The 19,469-nt window shown below is 63.0% G+C and overlaps 3 protein-coding genes and 1 long non-coding RNA gene across 4 annotated transcripts; 2 read left to right on the plus strand and 2 right to left on the minus strand.

Annotated features, from left to right (window-relative positions):
- Positions 1-187: 187 nt before the first annotated feature.
- LOC133628373 (uncharacterized) lies at positions 188-4,468 on the minus strand. The gene is made up of 2 exons (XR_009820665.1): positions 4,168-4,468; positions 188-3,331 (listed from the first exon to the last, which is right to left on the minus strand). It is a non-coding gene; the product is annotated as an uncharacterized LOC133628373 (long non-coding RNA).
- Positions 4,469-8,849: 4,381 nt separating this feature from the next.
- Positions 8,850-12,490, plus strand: TXNIP (thioredoxin interacting protein). Its single transcript, XM_062016347.1, has 8 exons — positions 8,850-9,269; positions 10,027-10,099; positions 10,208-10,355; positions 10,615-10,717; positions 10,852-11,108; positions 11,238-11,394; positions 11,755-11,903; positions 12,048-12,490. Exons 1-8 carry the CDS (start codon positions 9,020-9,022, stop codon positions 12,078-12,080), a joined length of 1,170 nt encoding a protein of 389 aa, XP_061872331.1. The 5' UTR covers positions 8,850-9,019; the 3' UTR covers positions 12,081-12,490.
- Positions 12,491-13,067: 577 nt separating this feature from the next.
- Positions 13,068-16,081, minus strand: POLR3GL (RNA polymerase III subunit GL). Its single transcript, XM_062016155.1, has 7 exons — positions 15,903-16,081; positions 15,015-15,144; positions 14,245-14,313; positions 14,096-14,152; positions 13,924-13,997; positions 13,672-13,785; positions 13,068-13,583 (listed from the first exon to the last, which is right to left on the minus strand). Exons 1-7 carry the CDS (start codon positions 16,020-16,022, stop codon positions 13,497-13,499), a joined length of 651 nt encoding a protein of 216 aa, XP_061872139.1. The 5' UTR covers positions 16,023-16,081; the 3' UTR covers positions 13,068-13,496.
- Positions 16,082-17,439: 1,358 nt separating this feature from the next.
- ANKRD34A (ankyrin repeat domain 34A) lies at positions 17,440-18,780 on the plus strand. The gene has a single exon (XM_062016059.1). It carries the CDS (start codon positions 17,440-17,442, stop codon positions 18,778-18,780), a length of 1,341 nt encoding a protein of 446 aa, XP_061872043.1.
- Positions 18,781-19,469: the final 689 nt, after the last annotated feature.

Here is a 19,469-nt window from a genome sequence, read left to right on the forward strand (position 1 = left end):
CAGAGCTCTGCTCCAGCCTGACCCAAGCCAAGGGGTTGAGCTTGCAAAAGAGAATCAGCCACGAAGCCGTGGAGCTGGCAGAGAGCCACACAGCTGTGTGGATGGGCAGATGTGCAGAAACACACCCAGCCGAGGCCAAGTGAGATGCTGGATGTGTTTAAGAGGGTTTCAGTAAAGCAGACAGAGGTTTGGGTCACCAGAGTTATCTCTGTGTGCAAAGGGTCTGTAATAAAGAGGGTTCACAGAACAAAACCCCGTTGTCACTCCTGCCCTGCAGAGCTGGTAAAAGCCTCACAAAGCCTCGTGGTGGCAAAGGATTGTGATCTTAAAGGTCTTTTCCATCTGTAATGACTCCATGAGAGGGGCAGAGAGCTGCAGCTCCTCCAGCCACGGAGCATCTGTGGAGCCATCAGGGGAGGTTTCAGGGCTCATGTTCCAGGACATCTGCAGTTTCTCTGGTGGGTTTTCTGGTTGGTTGGTTGGGTTTTTTTCTCCCCTCTGTTTTGTTTCTGCTGAAGGTACAAAGAGTAAACAGGGAAATGGGGGTGGTTTTTTTGCTGTCTCAGCAGATTTCCCCCTCCCAGCACGTGGGGAGGAGCGTGAGAGTTCCTCTGCTGGCTGCTCTGGCTGAGCCCCGAAGCCTTTTGACATTAAAGGTGTCTATTTTTGAAGTCCCTCATTTCCTGTCATCTGTCTCTTTTTATTCCTTTGGTCGGCAGCAGCAGGTGAAGATAAGAATATCTCAGCTTCCACCCACTGCTGCCTTCACTGTGGAGCATTCTGTGGGCTATATATACAGGCAAGTGAATGTGGAGAGGAAGCCAGGGCTGCCTTGCTGCTCCACTCCATCACTTTGCAGGACCACTCCAGGTCCTCCCCCAAGGGATGAAATCCTCAGGGTGGGTGGTGCTGGAGGTCCTTACACAAACAGGATTGCCTGTGTTCAGTGATAAAAGGTAACCACTCCCAGGGTGGCGACTCCTCAGCTGCCACAAACAGCGTCACAGGCAGACTTTATGACCCAAAATATCATTATCCTTCATGTTTTGGCCAACAGAGTCAATCAACAAGGGAAAAGGTGGAAGGGAGGGGTTTCCTAGTGGAGAGATGAAGGTCTCACCAGGGGATGACCCTTGCAGGTCACCTTGCAGGTGAGCGAGGCCACACTCACCCCCCAGCCCCTGGGAACCTTCACAAGCACAATGTGGGGACAGGAGAGTCCCCAGGACCCACCAGCAACATGAAGCTGGTGGAGGTGACCCTGCATGAGCTTTGCAGGAGGGCTGTTACTCACATTCACTCTTCCCAACGTGCTCAGAAATGTCCCACTCAGAAAGGGGCAATGGAATGACCTCCAAGGGCTCTGCTCCCATTGAAAGGCAAAGCAGAGCTTCCCGAGTCTGCTTGTGAAAGGTGGATTCAAGACCTCTCACACCTCATCCACCCACAGACTGCAAAGCCTGTGAGAATTAGAACGTTCCATGCTGGAATGGACTTGTGAGGACCATCGAGTCCAGCTCCCTGCTCCTCACACGACAACCTCACGCTAAACCATATGACCCAGAGCGTCACCTGGACGTCCCTGACTTTGGCAAAGCAGCTCACAGAGAGGTCTGAAGCTCTGACTGTGGCTGGAGCAGAGCTGGAGAGTCACAGCACGTCACAGCCAAGGCCACCACCTCCCTCACATGTGATGCAGACGCTTGAAGCCGAGCTGCAGCCTGGCCAGGGGCCAGCAAAGGAACGTGCATCCATCCTCCAAACTGTCCTCTGCATCCTCGATGACTGCAGGAGGGAAGCAAGAGACCTTCCAAAGGCTTGCTGCTGAAGCCTGTGAGGAGAAAAAAGAGACCTTTCCACCCCTGACAGATTGCAGTCTGAAGCAGCAGAGTGGAAGGTGGGCGTGGGTCCAAGTCCCACTGGTGTCGTTTCCATTGACGTCAGCGAGACTTGGGATGGAGCCCTTGAATTTCCTATCACACGTCACCTGCTAAAAAAGACACTGGCAACACTGGCCAGCACTTTCAAAACCAAGTCCAATTTGGGCTCTTCTGTATCCAGATGCCTAATCTGGGCAGCTGCAGCAAAGGAATTCCCAGAATGGATGAGACCTGGAGTTGACCTGCCCTGGGAGGGGGTTGTCAACTACAGGCAGCACCAGGAAGGTGTGAGAAGCCTGGACCAATCTGTTCCTCCCACATCCCATCTCTGATTTCTCCTAGTTAGAGAAGCAACGAGGCCTTGGGGCACGAGGTGTAGTAGCCAAACCTGAATCTTCATCAGCAGTGGCTTTTGGTGTCCCAAACCCGTTCTCTGGAGGTTCCCAAACCCTCCCAGACACGTTCCTGTGTCCCCTGATCGAGGGGAACCTGCTTTAGCAGGGGGCTGGACTAGATGGTCCCTGGAGGTCCCTTGCAGCCCTCACCATTCTGTGACTGTAGGGTTGTAAAGCAGCCTGGCCAGCAGAGGTGGCAGGCTTGGCAGCTCTCGGTGTGGCAGGGAGGGCACACAGCCGCCGCCGGAGCTGCCAAACCTCTAACCTGCACACCAAAGCCTTCCAGCTCTGAAGGAGGTTCACAAGCAGCTTTCCTTGGCATGTCTCCTGCCAAATTCCAGCAGGTTTTGTTGGTGAGGTGTTGAGGCCAAGGACAGAACTTCCTCCCCAGAGCTCAGGGTTAGATTTGGCTTCCTCCTGGTGGTGGCCAATGCCTCGAGCAGCGTCAGGCGCCGGGAGCGGGAGCCGGGCCAGCGGCTGCAACGGGCACGGCTCAGGGTGAGACACTTCCTCACATTCCTCCTGCTTTGGCACGAAAAGCATGAAGGTGATTTGCTCTGTCTGGTTCCCACTTGGGGAGTCACTTTCACACCCCTTGAGACTTCACTGCGAGGGCCCAAAGTCCCTTTGCACTGGGTGGTTCCAACAGAACCATGAGATCCCACTAATCAAAGTCACAACAGGGCAGAGTGGCACAGCAGCAGGAACCCCTGGAGATGGGCACCCCCAAACAGGGACCTCAAAAGCAGAGACCCCTGGGCAATCCCCCCCTTGCAGCCTCCACACACCCTCCAGCGCTCTTCACGTGCTCCTCACGCTCCCTTCACACACCTTCCAGCCCAATGGGGATCCCGCTCTGGGATCTTCTCAGCCCTAATTGGGTTCCTTCTCAGTCTCTGGGCAGGCTGATAAACTTATCTCATCCAGCAGCAGCCCCTGCCAAGAGTTGTAGCTTCCTTATCTTCCCTTCCCTGGCTCTGGAGGCCCCTTTGCAGCTCAAGTAGGGAAAAGGTCAGCAAATGTAGGTGAAAGTTCGCAGCTGGCAGCCAAAAGCTCCTGCAAAACAAGCTGCTCGTGCTAAGTAACACCAAACAAACAGCACACCAGCTCGTGTCACCCCCCTCCGGAACGCTCGGTGCCTGGCTCGGGGCGATCCGTTCTATTTCGGTGCTCACTCGGTTAAGGGGAGCTGCCTCTGCACAGAGCCGCTGCCCACCACGCAGGGGCGAGATCTGGCTCCGTCCCGGGCTGAGCAGCCGTGTGAGCCGCGGGGAAGGGGATGGCAGCTGGGACGGGCACAGGCTGGCTGCTGCAATGCTGCACACAACCACCTCACACATCTCAGCTGCTAAAGCCCCTGAAGCTGCTGAAGAGCCAGCCCTGTGCCCACCCTGCCCAGCCCTGTGCCCACCCTGCCCAGCCCAGCGCTGACCCACAGCCCTGCGCTGACCCACAGCCCTGCGCTGACCCACAGCCCTGCGCTCACCCTGCCCAGCCCTGCGCTGACCCACAGCCCTGTGCTGACCCACAGCCCTGTGCCCACCCTGCCCAGCCCTGCGCTGACCCACAGCCCTGCGCCCACCCTGCCCAGCCCTGTGCCCACCCTGCCCAGCCCTGCGCCCACCCTGCCCAGCCCTGTGCCCACCCTGCCCAGCCCTGCGCCCACCCTGCCCAGCCCAGCGCTGACCCACAGCCCTGTGCCCACCCTGCCCAGCCCAGCGCTGACCCACAGCCCTGTGCCCACCCTGCCCAGCCCTGCGCCCACCCTGCCCAGCCCTGCGCTGACCCACAGCCCTGCGCCCACCCTGCCCAGCCCTGTGCCCACCCTGCCCAGCCCAGCTCTGACCCACAGCCCCCAGCACCCCACGTTCCTCCTTGGAGTGAAAAACGACCTCAAATCATAGGAAAGCAAAGAAAGAAGCAGCCAGTGGCGTTTGCCAGGTCTCTGGAGGTGCCACCTCCCCTTGTCCTCAGAAGGTGTCAAATGCCACCGTTTTCAGCAGCTTCTCCTCAAGACGTGGAGTGAAGGTCAAAGCCCGTCCAGGCTGCTACAAACACACCGGCAGCCCAACCGAGCGGCTCTTATCAGCCTCTGGACCGTGCAAACGCCTCCTGTGTCATTCCTGGCCAGGCCTGTAGATGTCCACAGAGCACAGAGGATGAGGAGGGTGCTTGGGGAGAGCTCGAGGGATGCTCACCCTCACCCCAGCCCCAGTGAAACGCTGCCGTCGGGGTTCTGACACTGGTGAGGGGGAAGGAGCTCCAGCAGGGGCTGACCCCTCCGATTTTAGCCATCCCACCCGGCTCTCTAGATGAAGGAGCCTGTTGTTTGGGGTGAGGAGCATCTCTGGTGAGGATCCCCTTGCTCCCAGCACGCTGGCAGCCTCAGAGGAGATGAAAAGTAACTAAAGTTCCCTATTCCTCTGCTCTTTCAGCATCTGCAGAACCTGCTGGGGCCTCTCAAGGGACAAACAGACGAAGCAGGGATGGGAGCTCAGGGAATCTTTTGCTTTGCAAGACTTTTCCCCTCCCTTTGTGTTTAAAACCCAACAGGCATCACAGGCAAAGGCCAGTTTGGGAAAAGGGATGAGCTTGGATTTCTTCTCCTAGAAGAGGAAAGTTTGGCCATTGGAGCTGAGAGCAATGGGCTCAGCCGTCCCTGCTGTGTGCTGGGGACTCAGGGAGAAGTCACATTGTCCCAGACAAAGAGCTGATGTCACTGAGTTTTCCTGCCCAGGGCAGATGACAACCACGGGACTTCCCAACCCCTCAACTCAAATTCCTCCTTCGTTGTGGATGGCTGAGCTCTGCCTCTTGTCACAGCCTCTTGACACTTAGTTCTGGTTTTCACCCTTCCTCTGTTGCAAAAACACGCTCCAGACCGAAAAGGAGCGAAGAAACCCCAACAAAGGGCAAAGAACCCTCTGTCAGGGAGAGACTTCACACCTTGCTGCTTGGCAGGGGGCTGGAAACCCGGGGCTCTGGGGGAAGAGTCCTGTCAGAGCTCAGGTGTGAAGGGGAAAGGGAAAAGGGGACCCCAATCTGCAACACAAGGCATTTCAAAGGGGTACACAGCCTGCTCAGCACCACCAAGCACAGGCAGCAGTGCCCTGAGCTGCTGCTGTGGCTGAAAGCAGACCAGAAACAAAGCTGGTTTTGGGAACCCCCTAAGAGAGAGTTTCCCAACCCATTCCTGGCAGATCCCTGGAAACAGCCACTTCAGGGAGCTATTTCAGCTGATTCTGGAAACCCCTAAAGAAATGACTTTTCCAACCTCTTTCTGGTAGATCCCTGGAAACATCACTCCCAGGGACCTCAAAGCCAGACACCACAAACCTTACCAGCCTCAGCAGCACCGCTGGGCTTGTTTAGCAGCTGGACCAGAGCCACTTCACTGCTCTCAAACCTCGAAACCCTCCCTCGGGCAGCCCTTTTGCTCTCTGCCCTGGTGAGAAGCTGAGTGTGGGGACAAACAGCAGCTTTCCAGGAGCCACCCCAGCCCCACAGTCCTTCCTTTTCCAGCTGCACCAGGCAGAACCAGTGCAGCACTTACTGGTTCTGTTCCCTGCTCATAAACAAGCTCCCCAAAGGAAATGCCTCTTCCGCTCCCGACCGCACGCGGCACACGCTGTCCCTGCGCTCGGGACATTGGGAGTTCCTTTGTGTCCCTCTCCTTCCCCCTCCACCAGCTCCCCCCTCCCTCTCCTGCCTTGAATTTGCTGGAAGCAACCATATATGGTGGGAAAAAATGGAGAAAACAGCACGGAGAAGCTCCAGGGCTGCAGCCTCTGGGAGGAACTCAGCAGCTCTCGCAGCAGCTCAGGGTTTGTCTGTGAGATGGGGCAGAGGACGGCAGCCACAGGGCAGCAGCCACAGGGCAGCAGCCAGGGCAGGAATGTGGCTTCTCTGAGCAACAAAACGGCTCCTGGTAACCTAGACCAGGGGGGAAAAGCCCCACAAACTGGCTTTGATCAGCACCAGGCTTTGATTACAAGTGGGATTCAGAGGGGTGGTGTGAGGAAGGGCAGCTCCCAGCGTGCAGCACGGTGCTGGATGCTGCAGCGCCAGTGCCCACCCTCTGCCTTACCCAATTCCTTCTCCATGACCCAGGGGAGCAGCCTCAGCTCTCAGTGAGTCACCCCAGGGCCTGGTTTCTCGCTCAGCCCAACCCTGCAGCTCTTGAAGCGGCTTATCCCCAGCCTCAGACGTTAGTCACGCAGCCGTCCTTGCAGGCCCTTGCCCCTGGCCAGGCACACCTGGGGAGGACACGGCTCTGCCCACTCTCCCCATCCACCCTCAGCAGCAGCTTCACTCCCAGTTAAGCGTAGGGAGATGCTCCCACACCCCTGTCCCTGTGGGAAATGAGCTGAGGGGGGGGTGAATGCCTTGAAACAAGCAGTAGGAGCAAGGGAGCCCCTGAGAGCTGAAGTCCAACAGGTTTCTCTCCCGATGCCCTTGGGTTTTTGGACATGTGCATTTTGAAGGTTTTGTTTTTCACCAGCTCCAGCTCTCAGGGGGAAGGTTGCAAAGCTTTTGCTCAATCTGGGGGTGCTGCTGGCGTGGGAAACCTCGTGAACCGAGTCCCAGCCTCTCCTGCTCCCACTGAAGGGCCATTTCCAGAAGGAGAGGGGTCAGGGGAGCAAAGGGCAGAAGCTGACAGACAGCTAAAGGGGCGTCTGGCGAGGGCTGGGGCTGTGGAACGTGCCTGGGACCCCGTCTCTGGCAAACCCTTTGCCTCAGGACTCCATCGTCCTTTGACATTGCTGGAATGTGTCTCTCAGCCCGAGAGCCAGCAGCCTTCTTGGAAAGAGGGAAACCAGAGAGGGAGAGAGTAAACACGTTTGGGCACAGACCCAGGCTGGGGGCTTGGGATGAAATATCCCACCGCTGGCAGGGCTGCAAGGGGCAGCTCTCCTCGCTTTGCCAAATTAGACCAAGCCCAGGGCTCGTCCTTAACCCTTCACCTGGTTGGTTGTTTTCCCCCCTCCCCACAGACAATGGGACGAGCTCCTGGGTGCCAGAGGCAGCAGGAACAAGCTGCAGCTCCTCCATTGTGCACCTCATGGTGAAAGAATGACCTCCCAGCAGAGGACATCAGCCCCACAGCTCGGCAGGCAAAGAGGGCAGGGTTTATCTGCTGGGTTTATCGGTTTATAAGCACTACCAGGTGAGAACTGACTCCGGGGAAAGGAGAGGATGGCAGAGAGAGAGAAAAACAGGGTGTGTGCCAGAAACACACAGGGACAAACAAGTTCCAAAGGACAACGGAGACAACTCCTGACATAAACACATCCCTTTTCCTCGGGCAGGGTGGGGAGCCCCCTTTTGCCGTTCCAGCTTTGTTGGGTGGCTCCAAAAAAGAATTGTTCTCCCTTTTCCTCGTGTTTTCCTGAGCTGCAAAAGCATTAACAGCACAAGAAGTCAAGGGCAGAATAGCCCCTGCCTCTGGGGGAGGATAAAAACCACCTCAGTAAGGGAAGCTCAAAGGGTTTCTCTGGAGTTAGGGACAACACAAGTGTCCCCAGTGCCCGAATCCCAGCTGGGAAACACCAACAAGGGCCCTGCCCCAGGGCACAGTTTATAGGGCTGTTTGTCCTCTCTGGGATCAAGGTGAACTTGTTGACAAAAGACAAGTTCTCCATTTTCCACGGGCAAGGGTGAGAAGCCTCCAGGCTTAAAAACAAACGTGTGCCCCAGGATCTCCTGGCTGGCTCCTCTCTGTGGCCATGGGGACCCTCCAAGGACCCATCTCGAAGGATCCTGAAGCGCAGGGGACGGGGAGGGGACGTCACACATCCCTTTTAGTGCCATGACATGGCGTGACATGGGGGGTACCCAGGGGACAGATGTGTGGGTGTGTGGGAAGGGTCCCCGAAATGGGGGGGAGGGGGGTTAAGGTCCCCCATGGAGGGGCTGTGGGAAGCAGTAGAGGTAGGGGAGACACCCCAGAATGAAGGGAGAGAGGCCCCCCATGGTCAGGCTTCAATCCTTGACCCCAAATCCGACCTTGTTTAGCTCAAATGAAAGGGGGTGACACAAAGGGGGGGGGTGTGAATCAGGCAGTGAGTGGGGGAGGCTGAGGGAGTGCCCCCGGGCTGCCTTGGGCTGGGGTGACTAAAGGAGGAGGAAATAAACCCGTGGAACACACAGAACCACGTCAAGCCGCTCCCAGATGTCCCAGTACAACGGGGCTGTGGCCGGCGGGTCCCGAACCGGGGCCGGCGGGTCCCGAACCGGGGTCGCTGTGGGCTCCGAGCCGAGCGCGTTCCAGCCGCGTCCGCGCTCGCCATTGGCCGCCGCCGCCGCCCGCCCTCGCTCCCCATTGGCCAGCGGCGCCGTCACTCCCGCCCCGCCCCGCCCCTGCCTGGAACACGCTCCCGTTCCCCTTCACACGCTGTCCACGCTCCGCGCCGCGCCCGCCGATTGGCCGGCGGGGTTGTAAACAGGGAGCGGGCGGCCAATGGGAGAGCTGATCACGCGAGCTGCACGCCTGGCCACGCGCCCTCGGCGTGGCGCCGCTGGCATCAACAGGCGCGCGCGGGGGGGAGGGCGGGAGGCCGAGGCCATAAAAGGCGGCGGGTGGCGGGGGCTGCGCTCAAAGCGGCGAGAGCAGGGAGAGCAGCGGAGCGGTCCCGGCACTGCAGCTCCACACAGCGAGTAGCACGGAGGGCTCAGCCGCCCCCTTTGTGACTTACAAACCAGCCGCTTGTCCGGACGTGGTTTCGCCTCTCCCTCGCCTCAGCCATGGTGATGTTCAAGAAGGTGAAGACTTTCGTGATGGTGTTCAGCGAGCCCGAGAAGGTCTATTGCAGCGGCGAGAAGGTGGCCGGCAGAGTGCTGGTGGAAGTGGCCGAAGTGACTCGAGTCAACGCCGTCAAGGTGCTGGCCTGTGGGCTGGCCAGAGTCAACTGGGCCAAGGGGCCGCAGCAGTGCAGGCAGGAGATGGAGTACCTGCGCTTTGAGGACGTGCTGACCCTGGAGGAGCAGCCCACGGGTGAGGGGCTGCGGCTGGCAGAAAGGGGCTTGCGAGGGGGAGAAGGGAGGTGGGGAGAAGAGCAGCCTGAAAGCTGCTGGGTGGTGGTTTTGGGGGGAGAGGCTGGAGTGGGGTTTGTCCTGGGGACTGTGGGGGGTCTGTGGTGAGGGGCCGAGGTGTTGCAGCCGAAGGAGTCGGGTGGGTGAGTGTTGGGAGCAACGACCGAAGCGCTGGGAAGTTGCAAAGAGAGGAGAAAGGGGTTGACCTGAGGGCGAAGTGCGGGAGGCACAGAAGGAAGAGCCCCGGTGATGGCATTGGTGTGGCAAGGAACGGTGTGTGGCCACGGGCTGGGCTGGGGCACGGTGTGAGGCTGGCAGGGCACCGGGCTCACACCGAGCTGTCTCTTGGTCGGGTTGAGTCCAGGGAGGCCGAGGCAGGGACTTGGCCAAGTGTCCTGGGAGATAACGGGGGTGCCTCGGAGAGAGCCCGGGGCTGGATGTAGCCGGGGTGTGGCGAGGAGCGGTCACGGGGAGCAGAGCACGGCGGGACGGGCTGTTCTGCCGCCGGGGGTGGAAGGGGAGGGGAGCTGGGGCTTCCCCGTGCCAGGGGACATGGTGTTCCGGGGCTGTTTGTGGGGGCAGGTGTGGGCGGCTCTTGGCAAACAGCTCACGCAGCACTTCCCTTCTCACAGCCTGTGTGAGAGGGACAAGGGGAGGGCCTGAGGAACAAACCCACCGAGCTTGGGCTGATGTTTCCCTTCCCCTTTTTCCTCTGGCAGACGGCGACGGCTCCGTCATCCTGAGACCAGGGAACAAGTACGAGTACAAGTTCGGATTCGAGCTTCCCCAGGGGTGAGTGAGACACAAACACCACGTCTCAGAGCCAAGCAGCACTCCTGAGGAACATCCTCCCTCCCCTTCGCCCCAGAGGTGCCCTAACGAGCGGCTCTTTCCCCACAGGCCTCTGGGCACCACCTTCAAGGGGAAGTATGGCTGTGTGGATTACTGGGTGAAGGCTTTCCTGGAGCGTCCCTCCTTCCCCACTCAGGAGATCAAGAAACGCTTCGAGGTGATGGATCCCGTGGACGTGAACACTCCTGAGCTGCTGGTGAGCAGAGCTGGGGTGGCTGGAGGGAGAAGAGCCCCTGGGAGGGAGGGTCAGTGCGACCTCTGTGCTTCACACTCCCCTAAGAGGCTTTTGCCACTGAGAAGGGATTAAGGAGTTCCAGTTGCTTCTGGAAATGTAAACCGATCAAGCAGGACATGCTGAGCCTGAGAAGGGGGGGAAGAGGCTTTGAGGAAGGCTGGGATGGGACTTGGAGGGCACAGCTCTCACTTGGTTGACCCCTCTTTTGTTTTCTCCTCAGTCCCCAGTCGCTGCCAAGAAGGAGAAGAAGGTGTCGTGTATGTTCATCCCCGACGGGCGCGTCTCCGTCAGCGCCCAGATCGACAGGAAAGGCTTCTGTGAAGGTGAGAGCTCGTCCTCTCCTCTGGGCTGGTGGGACAAAGCCAAGCCCTGAACGTTTGGGGGCTTGAAAATAGCCACAAGCAGGTATCCTGTAAGGGAAAACAGCCCTTCCTGAAGGTGGGTTTGTCTCCTGCAGGTGACGAGATCTGCATCAACGCCGACTTCGAGAACACTTGCTCCCGCATCGTGGTGCCCAAGGCCGCCATCGTGGCCAAGCACACCTACCTGGCCAACGGGCAGACCAAGGTGTTCAGCCAGAAACTGTCCTGTGTGCGAGGCAACCACATCATCTCGGGCATGTCTGAGTCCTGGAGAGGCAAAACCATCCGGGTCAAGAAGCTCAAACCCTCCATCCTGGGCTGCAACATCCTGCGCGTGGAGTATTTCCTGCAGGTGGGCGCCGGGGCCTGAGCCCACAGACACCTCAGACAGGGGGAAACCCATCCCCACACAGCCCCCAGCAACTCTCAGGGGGTTTTAACCTCTTGTCTCACCTTTTTGCTCCTGTCCTCACCTTGGCAGATCTATGTGAGCGTCCCTGGCTCCAAGAAGATCATCCTGGAGCTGCCGCTGGTCATCGGGAGCCGCTCGGGCATCGGCAGCCGCAGCTCCAGCATGGCCAGTCAGACCAGCTCCGAGATGAGCTGGGTGGATCTCAACCTCCCTGACGCCCCTGAAGGTGAGAGCTGCTCCAGGCCAGCCCTGGCCACCACCAGACACTCCCCAAAAGCTCCTCCCTCCCTGAGACCTAACCCCAAACCCCCCTCCCAAAGATCTAACCCCAGACTTCCCCCCAAAATCTCTCTCCCCAAGATGTAACCCCCAAAACCCCCCTTCCCTGAGATCTTAACCCCAAACCTCTCCCCTAAAAACTCCCTTCCCCAAGATCTAACCCCAAACCTCCCTCTCAAAACCCCTCTCCCTGACATCTAGCCCCAAACCTCTCCCCCAGAACCTCCCTCCCTGAGATCTGACCCCAAAGCTCCCCTGCCAGAACCTCCCTCCCTGAGATCTAACCCCAAATCCCCTCCCCTTGCAGCCCCCCCGTGTTACCTGGACATTGTCCCTGAAGACCATCGCCTGGAGAGTCCCACCACCCCGCTCCTGGACGACCCCGACGGCTTCGACAGCCCCATCTTCATGTACGCCCCCGAGTTCAAGTTCATGCCACCCCCCACCTACACCGAGGTGAGGAGCTGCCCCACCCAGGGGGGGCTCAGACGTGGGGAGGGGGCTTAAATATGGAGAAGACGCTTTCCCAGGGTGGGGTTACACCACCCTTGTACCCCAAAGCAGTGTAGAAGCTTCTGACACCCCCCCTTGGCTCTGCAGGTGGATCCCTGTGTGAGCAGCAAGGTGCAGTGAGCCCGGCGGGGCGGGTCCTGCTCTGTTCTCGTCTCTCTGTGTTTTGATGGACTCTGTGGCAGCAGGAGGCGGCTCCTCACGCCGGGGGCTGCGGCCGCCCTGAGCCCGCGCGGCGGCGGCGGCGAGGCGGCGATGCCACGGCACACACACGGCCCTGGGAACGGGGGGTTTGTGGCTCCAAGGTTGGGGGGGGTCTCTCACCACAACGCTGAGGACTTGTGGAATGTTGTTTTGAGGCACAACAGGACTTTTTTTCTCTCGAGGGTGGGGGTTGGTTGGATTCCAGCCGCCCCTCGAAGGCCCCGGCGGGGTGGGAGCGTGTGAAGGGCTCCAGCAGCCCCAGGCACAAGGTGGCGACGGCCTGGGGCTTTGTTTTGTACTGTTTTGTATGGTTTTGGGGGGTTTTTTGGGGAGGAGGGGAGGAGGGGGAAGGAAATGGCAATAAAAGATGTTTATTTTGTACGTGTGGAGTTGATGTGGGGGAAAGGTCGTGGAGGGAAGCGGCCAAACCGCCGTGACCTTGGCAGCGACTTTGGCAGCGAGTCTCTGCCAAGTGGGGGAGGGTCAAGGCCAGGCAGAGGGAGGGGAGGGGGCTCACACCAGTCCCTGTGCCCCCCTGGAGCCCCCCAGAGTCCAAGGTGGCAACCAAGTAGCCCAAAAGCCAAAGCTCATGGCCACAAACAGCCCCCCCCAAGTTCTTCCCCATGGGGACACCCCCAGGTTCCAACAGGGACAGGCTGGGGGCAGCCCAAACTACAACAAAACATCTTCCTTCCCCCCCCCTACACACACCCAAAATGCTCCTTTCTTAGCCCAAAACAACTCCTCCCACACATCTTCCCCCTCCCCACACCCTCACTGCTCCTCACACGGCTTGGCCAGAGCTCGGCCCCATGTCCCCACGCAGCAGTGAGGGGGGGACACACCTGCCCCCAGCCCTTTGCCACCCCCTGAAGCCCCAGGGCCAGGGTCAGTCAGAGCCAGAAATGCCAAAATTCCCTTTAATCTGCCCCAAATTGGGTAAAAAAACCCCAAAAGTTAAAAAGCTGCTCAAAAAGGGGCTGAGGAAAAGGGGCAAGGCCAGGGCTGGGCCCCCCCAGGGCTGTGAGAGCCCCCAGGGACCCCGAGGTTGGGGGGCAGTGGGGTGCTCCCCCCTCTACAAGCCGCCAGCGCTCTGGGGTGCCCCAATCTCGGGGGATCCCACCTTGAAGGGGGGGCCAACACCCCACACCCACCCCCCCAGCTCTGGAGCACAAGTGCCACCTGCAGGCAAGAGAAGGGGGGTGACAGGACCCCCCCCATGTCCTGGGGGGGGTGACAAGGGACCCCAGGTATTTGGGGGGGGCTGTGCTGGTGATAGGGGACCCCCCTGTGCCGCGGGGGGTGCCAGAGGACCCCGATGTCCCCGGGGGGGGGTCAGTAAACCGCCTCATCCATGTTGTCGTCGCTGTCGGCGCCAAAGTCCTCCCCGTTATCGAAGTAGGACATGATGTAATCGGTCTCCTGGGGGGACACAGGGGGGGTTCAGGGTGTCACCCCCAAACAGGGTCCTTGGGGGGTGCCCTCACCCCTCCCCTCACCCCCATCTCACCTCCTCGTGCTCTTCCTCGTCATACTCCTCTTCCTCCTCTTCTTTCCCTTCCTCTTCCTCCTCCTTCTCCTCTTCCTCCTCTGACGTCACCTCCTCCTCCTTCTTCTCCAGGCTCTGGTGGGAGTTCAGGGGAACCCCCCCCCCCGGTTAACACAGAGTGGGGGGAACGCCCCAAAACCCAGCAGAGCCCCCCCCCAGCGAGGATCCACCCCCCACCCCAGGGCACAACGGCTGAGCCTTCGGCCTCGTTACCTCCAGCTTCTTAATGGCCTCTTCCTTGTCGAGTGTGACCCGCTGCTTGCTCTTGGGGAGCAGGAGGGTGGTCCCTGGGGGGTTTGGGGGGGCAGAGGGGAGCGTTACCCCCCGGGGGGGTCAGGGCCCAGCCCTCAGCGGGATGGGGGGGGTTGGGACGTGACACACTCACGGCCTTTGCGCAGCCGCCGCACGCGAATCTTCAGCTCCCGCGGCAGCCGCCTCCAGTCTGGGGGCACAGGCAGAGGGGTGAGGGGCGGCTCAGGGCCCCCCAGACCCCAGTCACCCCCTCCCCAAACTCCCCCCTGTGTCCCCACACACCTGGGTTCCAGTCGATGGCGCTGTCAACCGGGCTGGAGATCTGGTACTTGTCTGAGTAGCGCTCGATGTCTGGGGCAGCACAACCAGGGGGAGTCAGCGAGGGATGAGGGGACACCCCCCACCCATGGGGACACCCAGAGGGGCAGCAACCCCCCCAGCTGTGATTGGGGGGGGAGGGGTCACAGCAGCGAGGCTGGGGAGGGGGCTCATGGTGGTACAACAGTGAGACTGGGGCTGGGGGGAGTCCCGTGGGGCAGGGGGCTGGGGGCTGGGGGGTTTGGGGGTCTCAGTGCAGCAGGTCTGGGCACTGGGGGGTTTGGGGGTCGCAGTGAGGTGGGGGGTGATAACAGTGGGGCTGGGGGGGCTCATGGGGCTGTACAACAGTGAGACTGGGGACACGGGCTGGGGGGAGTCCCATGGAGCAGGGGGCTGGGGACTGGGGGGTTTGAGGGTCCCAGTGAGGTGGGGGGTGATAACAGTGGGGCTGGGGGGGGGTCATGGGGATGTGGGGTGGCACAACAGTGAGACTGGGGACACTGGAGCTGGGGGGAGTCCCGTGGGGCAGGGGGCTGGGGGGTTTGGGGGTCCCAGTGCAGCAAGTCTGGGCACTGGGGGGTTTGGGGGTCCCAGTGAGGTGGGGGGTGACAACAGCAGGGCTGGGGGGCTTCATGGGGCTGTGGAGGGGGGAAATCACAACACAGTGGGGTGGGTTCATAGATTATAGGGATCCCAATCCCCAGGGAGGGGTCACCCCCCACCCCCCTCAATACCTCTTCGGGGTGCCCCGGGCCGGACAAAGTAGGGGAGGCCCCGCATGGCCCCGCGCAGCTCCTGCTTCAGCGCCAGCATGTACTCGCCCTCCTCCCCCCCCGGCAGCGGCGCCGCGCGCTGCTCCAGCGGCTGACACGGCAACGGGACACACACGTGTGTAGTGAGTGTGCCAGGGCTCAGCCACGCGCGGGAGCACGGGCAGGGACGCGGAGCTGGGGCGGGGGGACACGGAGCTGGGATGGGGGGACATGGAGCTGGGATGGGGAGGGGACACGGAGCTGGGATAGAGGGGGACACGGAGCTGGGATGGGGAGGGGACACGGAGCTGGGATAGAGGGGGACACGGAGCTGGGATGGGAGGGGACACGGAGCTGGGATAGAGGGGGACACGGAGCTGGGATGGGAGGGGACACGGAGCTGGGATAGAGGGGGACACGGAGCTGGGATGGGAGGGGACACGGAGCTGGGATAGAGGGGGACACGGAGCTGGGATGGGGAGGGGACACGGAGCTGGGATGGGAGGGGACACGGAGCTGGGATGGGGAGGGACACGGAGCTGGGATAGAGGGGGACACGGAGCTGGGATAGAGGGGGATATGGAGCTGGGATGGGGAGGGGACACGGAGCTGGGATGGGAGGGGACACGGAGCTGGGATGGGGGGGACACGGAGCTGGGATGGGGAGGGGACACGGAGCTGGGATGGGGAGGGGACACGGAGCTGGGATGGGGAGGGGACACAGGCTCGAGGCCGGCCGACTCACACACACACGCAGAGCCCAGGGGACGGCACCCCCCGGCTAAACAGATGAGGAGACCCCTCCTGAGGAATGGGGACCCCCCCCCAAAAGGATGGGGACCCCCCCCCCCCCGCCCCCCAAGGACTTACCGGGAAGAGCGGGGAGGGCTGCAGGGTGGGGGGGGGCAGCGCGTCTCCCTTCCCGATCCCCACCGCCTCCACGTTGAAGGTCATCTGCCCGCGGCCCCGGCCCCGGCCCCGGCCCGCCATGGCTCGGGTTGGGGGGCTCTGGGGGGGGTGTTTGGGTGGGTTTTGGGGGGGTTCGGGGCAGCCCCCCCCAGCGCGCGCTCCTCCCGCCGCGCACGCGCAGCCGCGGGGACGCGGGAGGGGGCGGGGCGGCGCGCGCTGATTTGCTGGCGGAGCGACCAATCAGAGAGCGGAGCGGCGGAGGGGGCGGGGCGAGGGGACGCGATGAATGAACGGGGCGGGATGAATGGGGCGCGCGGCGGGGGGGGTCCTGGACCCACAGCCCCGGCCCCAGGGGGGCTCAGCCCCCTCCCCGCAGTGCTGTGGCCTCGCTGACCCCCAACCAGGAGCCCCACGGCCTCCGACATCCCTCTGCTGAGACCACCCCCCCTCCAGCCCGGCTGGGTTCCAGCCCCCAGCGCTGCAGTTCCACGGCCCCCAGCCCCACCGTACTGTGACCCCCCCCAGCCCCTCTGCCCCATGGCCCCCGCACCCCCTGTGCTGGGACCCCCAGCCCCCTTTGCAGCACGGCCCCAGCCTCAGTGCCTTGGGAGCCTCCAGCCCTGCTGCGTTACCAGCCCCGGCCCAGCGCGTTGTGCCCCCCCAGCCCCGCGGCCCCCAGCCCCGCTCGCCAGGCCCCACGGCAGCCTTCTCCCTCGCACCCCCGCGCGGGCGGCTCGGCGCAGCGGGTTGGGTTCCTCGCTGCCTGCGCCGCGCCGGGTGATTCATCCCGCTCCAGCCCTCCCTGCGCCGGCAGCTGCCAAAAATAGCGATGCAGGGGGGGGCATAAACCCTCCAAATAACCTCCCCTGCCTTTCCCTCGCCACCTTGCGACGCCGGCGGCGGGCCGGGATGGCGGCCACAGGACGATGTCCCGGACACCTCCATCCCCGGGGCAGCCGGGAGCAGGACCCATCGCTGGGGGATACCAGGCTCTGGTTACCATGGTAACAGAGGGATGGGGGAGAACGGGGCTGGCGGGGGGCGAGTCTCCTCTCCGGGGTGTCCTCCTCTGCCCGGGGGTGCAGCCCCGAGGGCCGGGCTCGGTGGCAGCCGGTGTCTTGCTGGGGACTGAACCGCGGGGGAAGGGGAGGGTTGATGGTTTCTCCCCCATTTTCTTGGCTGGTCGGAGCTGAGGAGCGGGATGAGCCGCGGTCACCATGGGAACGGTGCGGCCGGGCTGCAGGAGGGGCCGGGGGGGCAGGTAGGGGGATGAGGAGAAGGATTGAGGGGATAGAGGTGCGGGGATGGAGCACAGGGGTGCAGGAAGGGGGAAGAGGCGGTGGGATGAAGGGGTGGGAGGGATGCAGAACCGTCCCCTCTTGGGGAAACTGAGGCAGGGAGGGCGGCGGGAGGGGGGATCGTTTCACCGCTCTCTGCGTCCCGTTGCAGTGAGCGGGTGGCGTTCCCGGAGCCGTGCAGCCCCCCGTGAGCACCCGCCATGCCCAGCCCCGTCCGCCGCCCGCCCGGCGCCGCGGGGCCGCCCGGTTTAACGCCGCTGCCGGCGGACGGCTCGGCCCTGCTGCGAGCCGTGGCACAGGCCAAATTCCGCCTCACCCGCCTCCTCCTCGAAGGGGGAGCCTACATCAACGAGGGCAACGCGGCGGGGCAGACCCCGCTGATGGCCGCGTGCCGGGCGGCTTACGCCGACCCCCCGGAGCAGCCCCGCATGGTGCGGTACCTGCTGGAGAACGGGGCCGACCCCAACATCCCCGACAAGACGGGCAAGACGGCGCTGATGCACGCGTGTGCCGAGCTCACCGGCCCGGCCGTGGCCACCGTTCTCCTGGCGCACGGAGCCGACCCCAGCGCCCGCGATTACGCCGGAGCCTCCGCTTTGGTTTACGCCATTAACCGCGGCGAGAGGGAGACGCTGCAGGTGCTGCTGGACGCCTGCAAAGCCCGCGGGAAGGAGGTGATCATCATCACCACCGACACCTCGCCCTCCGGCACCAAAACCACCCGCCAGTACCTCAACGCGCCGCCGTCGCCGGGGCTGGAGGAGAAGCGCTCGCCGGGGCTCTGCATGTCGCCGTCGGACATCGAGGTGCGGACGGCGGCTTCTCCGGCCGGCAGCGAGAAGGAAGAGGAGCGGGACGTGTTCTGCTTCCCCCCGCCGCCGCCGCCGCCGCCCCCCGGCCCCGAGCCCCCCCGCGCCCGAGCGCGGCCCCTCAAGCGCCTCAACTCCGAGCCCTGGGGTCTGGCGGCTCCGGGCCCGGAGGGGCCGCGGGGACCCCCCGAGCGCCTGGTGCCGGGGCTGGAGGGGCTGAGCCTGGGCGGGCGGCCGCGGCGGCACAGCGTGGAGAGCCGCGAGGCCGCGGGGCTGCCGGGGCCGGCGTGGGCTGAGAGGGTCCCCGCCGCCGGCCCGCACCCGCTCCCGCGCCGCAACACGGCCCCCGACGCCGCCCGCGCGAAGCCCCCTCGCCGGGACCACCCCGACTCGGACGGGAGCCCCTGGGCGCCGTCGCCGCCGCCGTCGCCGGGTCGCCCCCGCTGCGCCGCCCCCGTGGCGCTGCCGACCCCCGAGTCCCCTCCCGGCGCCCGCCGGCGCCCGCCCGGCCTGTTGGAGCGCCGGGGCTCCGGTACCCTGCTGCTGGAGCCCCTGGGCTCGGCCAGGACGGGCTTTTTGCCCCCCCTGCACCCCGGCCCCCACCCGCCCGGCCCCCGCGGGGGGTCCCCCAAGGGCCGCCGCAAGCTGCTGCGGAGACACTCGATGCAGACGGAGGAGATGCGGCAGCTGGTCGCCTTCCGGAGCGGCACGGCCCCGGAGCTGGGCAGTTAAGGACCCTCCCCCGCCCCTGTGTGTGTCCCCCGACGGCTGGGACCCCCCTGCCCTCGCCAGGAAGGGACCAGCCCGGGTGGCCGCTCCGTCCCTGCTCGGCTGCTCCTGGCACAGGCAGTGCCCGTCACTCTGACCCCTCCTGATGACACCAGGCACCAAACTTTGCACGACCCCCACATCCCTCCAGGAGCCCCTCAGCCCCCTGCAGCTTCCTCCTCCTCCCTCCTCATCCTCCCAGCAGAGCTTTTCCCTCCAGCCTTCGGCAGCAGCCCCCGAGCGCCTGCCCTGCCCCGCGCTTCTGAGGGGGGTCCCCGTGGCCCTGGGGGTGCCCAGGGCTGGGTGCTGGCAGCAATAACCCTGTGCCCCCAGAAGGTCCCTCCATGGAGGGCAAGGGGTTGTTCCCCCGGTTTTGGGGCCCAGGCAGAGTGGGCAGGGGGGCACAGGCTGTCGGTGTCACGGTGAATAAAGGCCTCAGCAGAGCTCAGCCCGTGTCTGGGGGTCTGGGGGGGGGGTCACCGTGGCACAGGCAGGGTGGGAGTTGGCACATCTGGGTGCCAATAGCTCTGAATGCCAGTGCTGGGGGGCTGGGGATGCTGGTGGGGACATTGCTGGGGGGCTGGGGATGCTGGTGAGGGGCAATTCTGGGTCTGGGGGACACTGCCATGGGGTTGAGGACACAGCTCTGGGGC

This window comes from Colius striatus, chromosome 29, assembly GCF_028858725.1.
Source record: "Colius striatus isolate bColStr4 chromosome 29, bColStr4.1.hap1, whole genome shotgun sequence".
Lineage (NCBI taxonomy): Eukaryota > Metazoa > Chordata > Aves > Coliiformes > Coliidae > Colius > Colius striatus.

Bases quoted from the DNA above. Each gene is read 5' to 3' on its own strand.
- TXNIP (XM_062016347.1), top strand. From the start codon at position 9,020: ATGGTGATGTTCAAGAAGGTGAAGACTTTCGTGATGGTGTTCAGCGAG. The intron at 10,100-10,207 runs GTGAGTGAGACA...CTTTCCCCACAG, and splicing joins GGATTCGAGCTTCCCCAGGG to GCCTCTGGGCACCACCTTCA. The intron at 10,718-10,851 runs GTGAGAGCTCGT...TGTCTCCTGCAG, and splicing joins CAGGAAAGGCTTCTGTGAAG to GTGACGAGATCTGCATCAAC.
- ANKRD34A (XM_062016059.1), top strand. From the start codon at position 17,440: ATGCCCAGCCCCGTCCGCCGCCCGCCCGGCGCCGCGGGGCCGCCCGGT.
- POLR3GL (XM_062016155.1), bottom strand. From the start codon at position 16,022: ATGGCGGGCCGGGGCCGGGGCCGGGGCCGCGGGCAGATGACCTTCAAC. The intron at 14,314-15,014 runs GTATTGAGGGGG...GTGCTGCCCCAG, and splicing joins GCCCGGGGCACCCCGAAGAG to ACATCGAGCGCTACTCAGAC. The intron at 13,584-13,671 runs GTGAGATGGGGG...GTGTCCCCCCAG, and splicing joins ACGAGGAAGAGCACGAGGAG to GAGACCGATTACATCATGTC.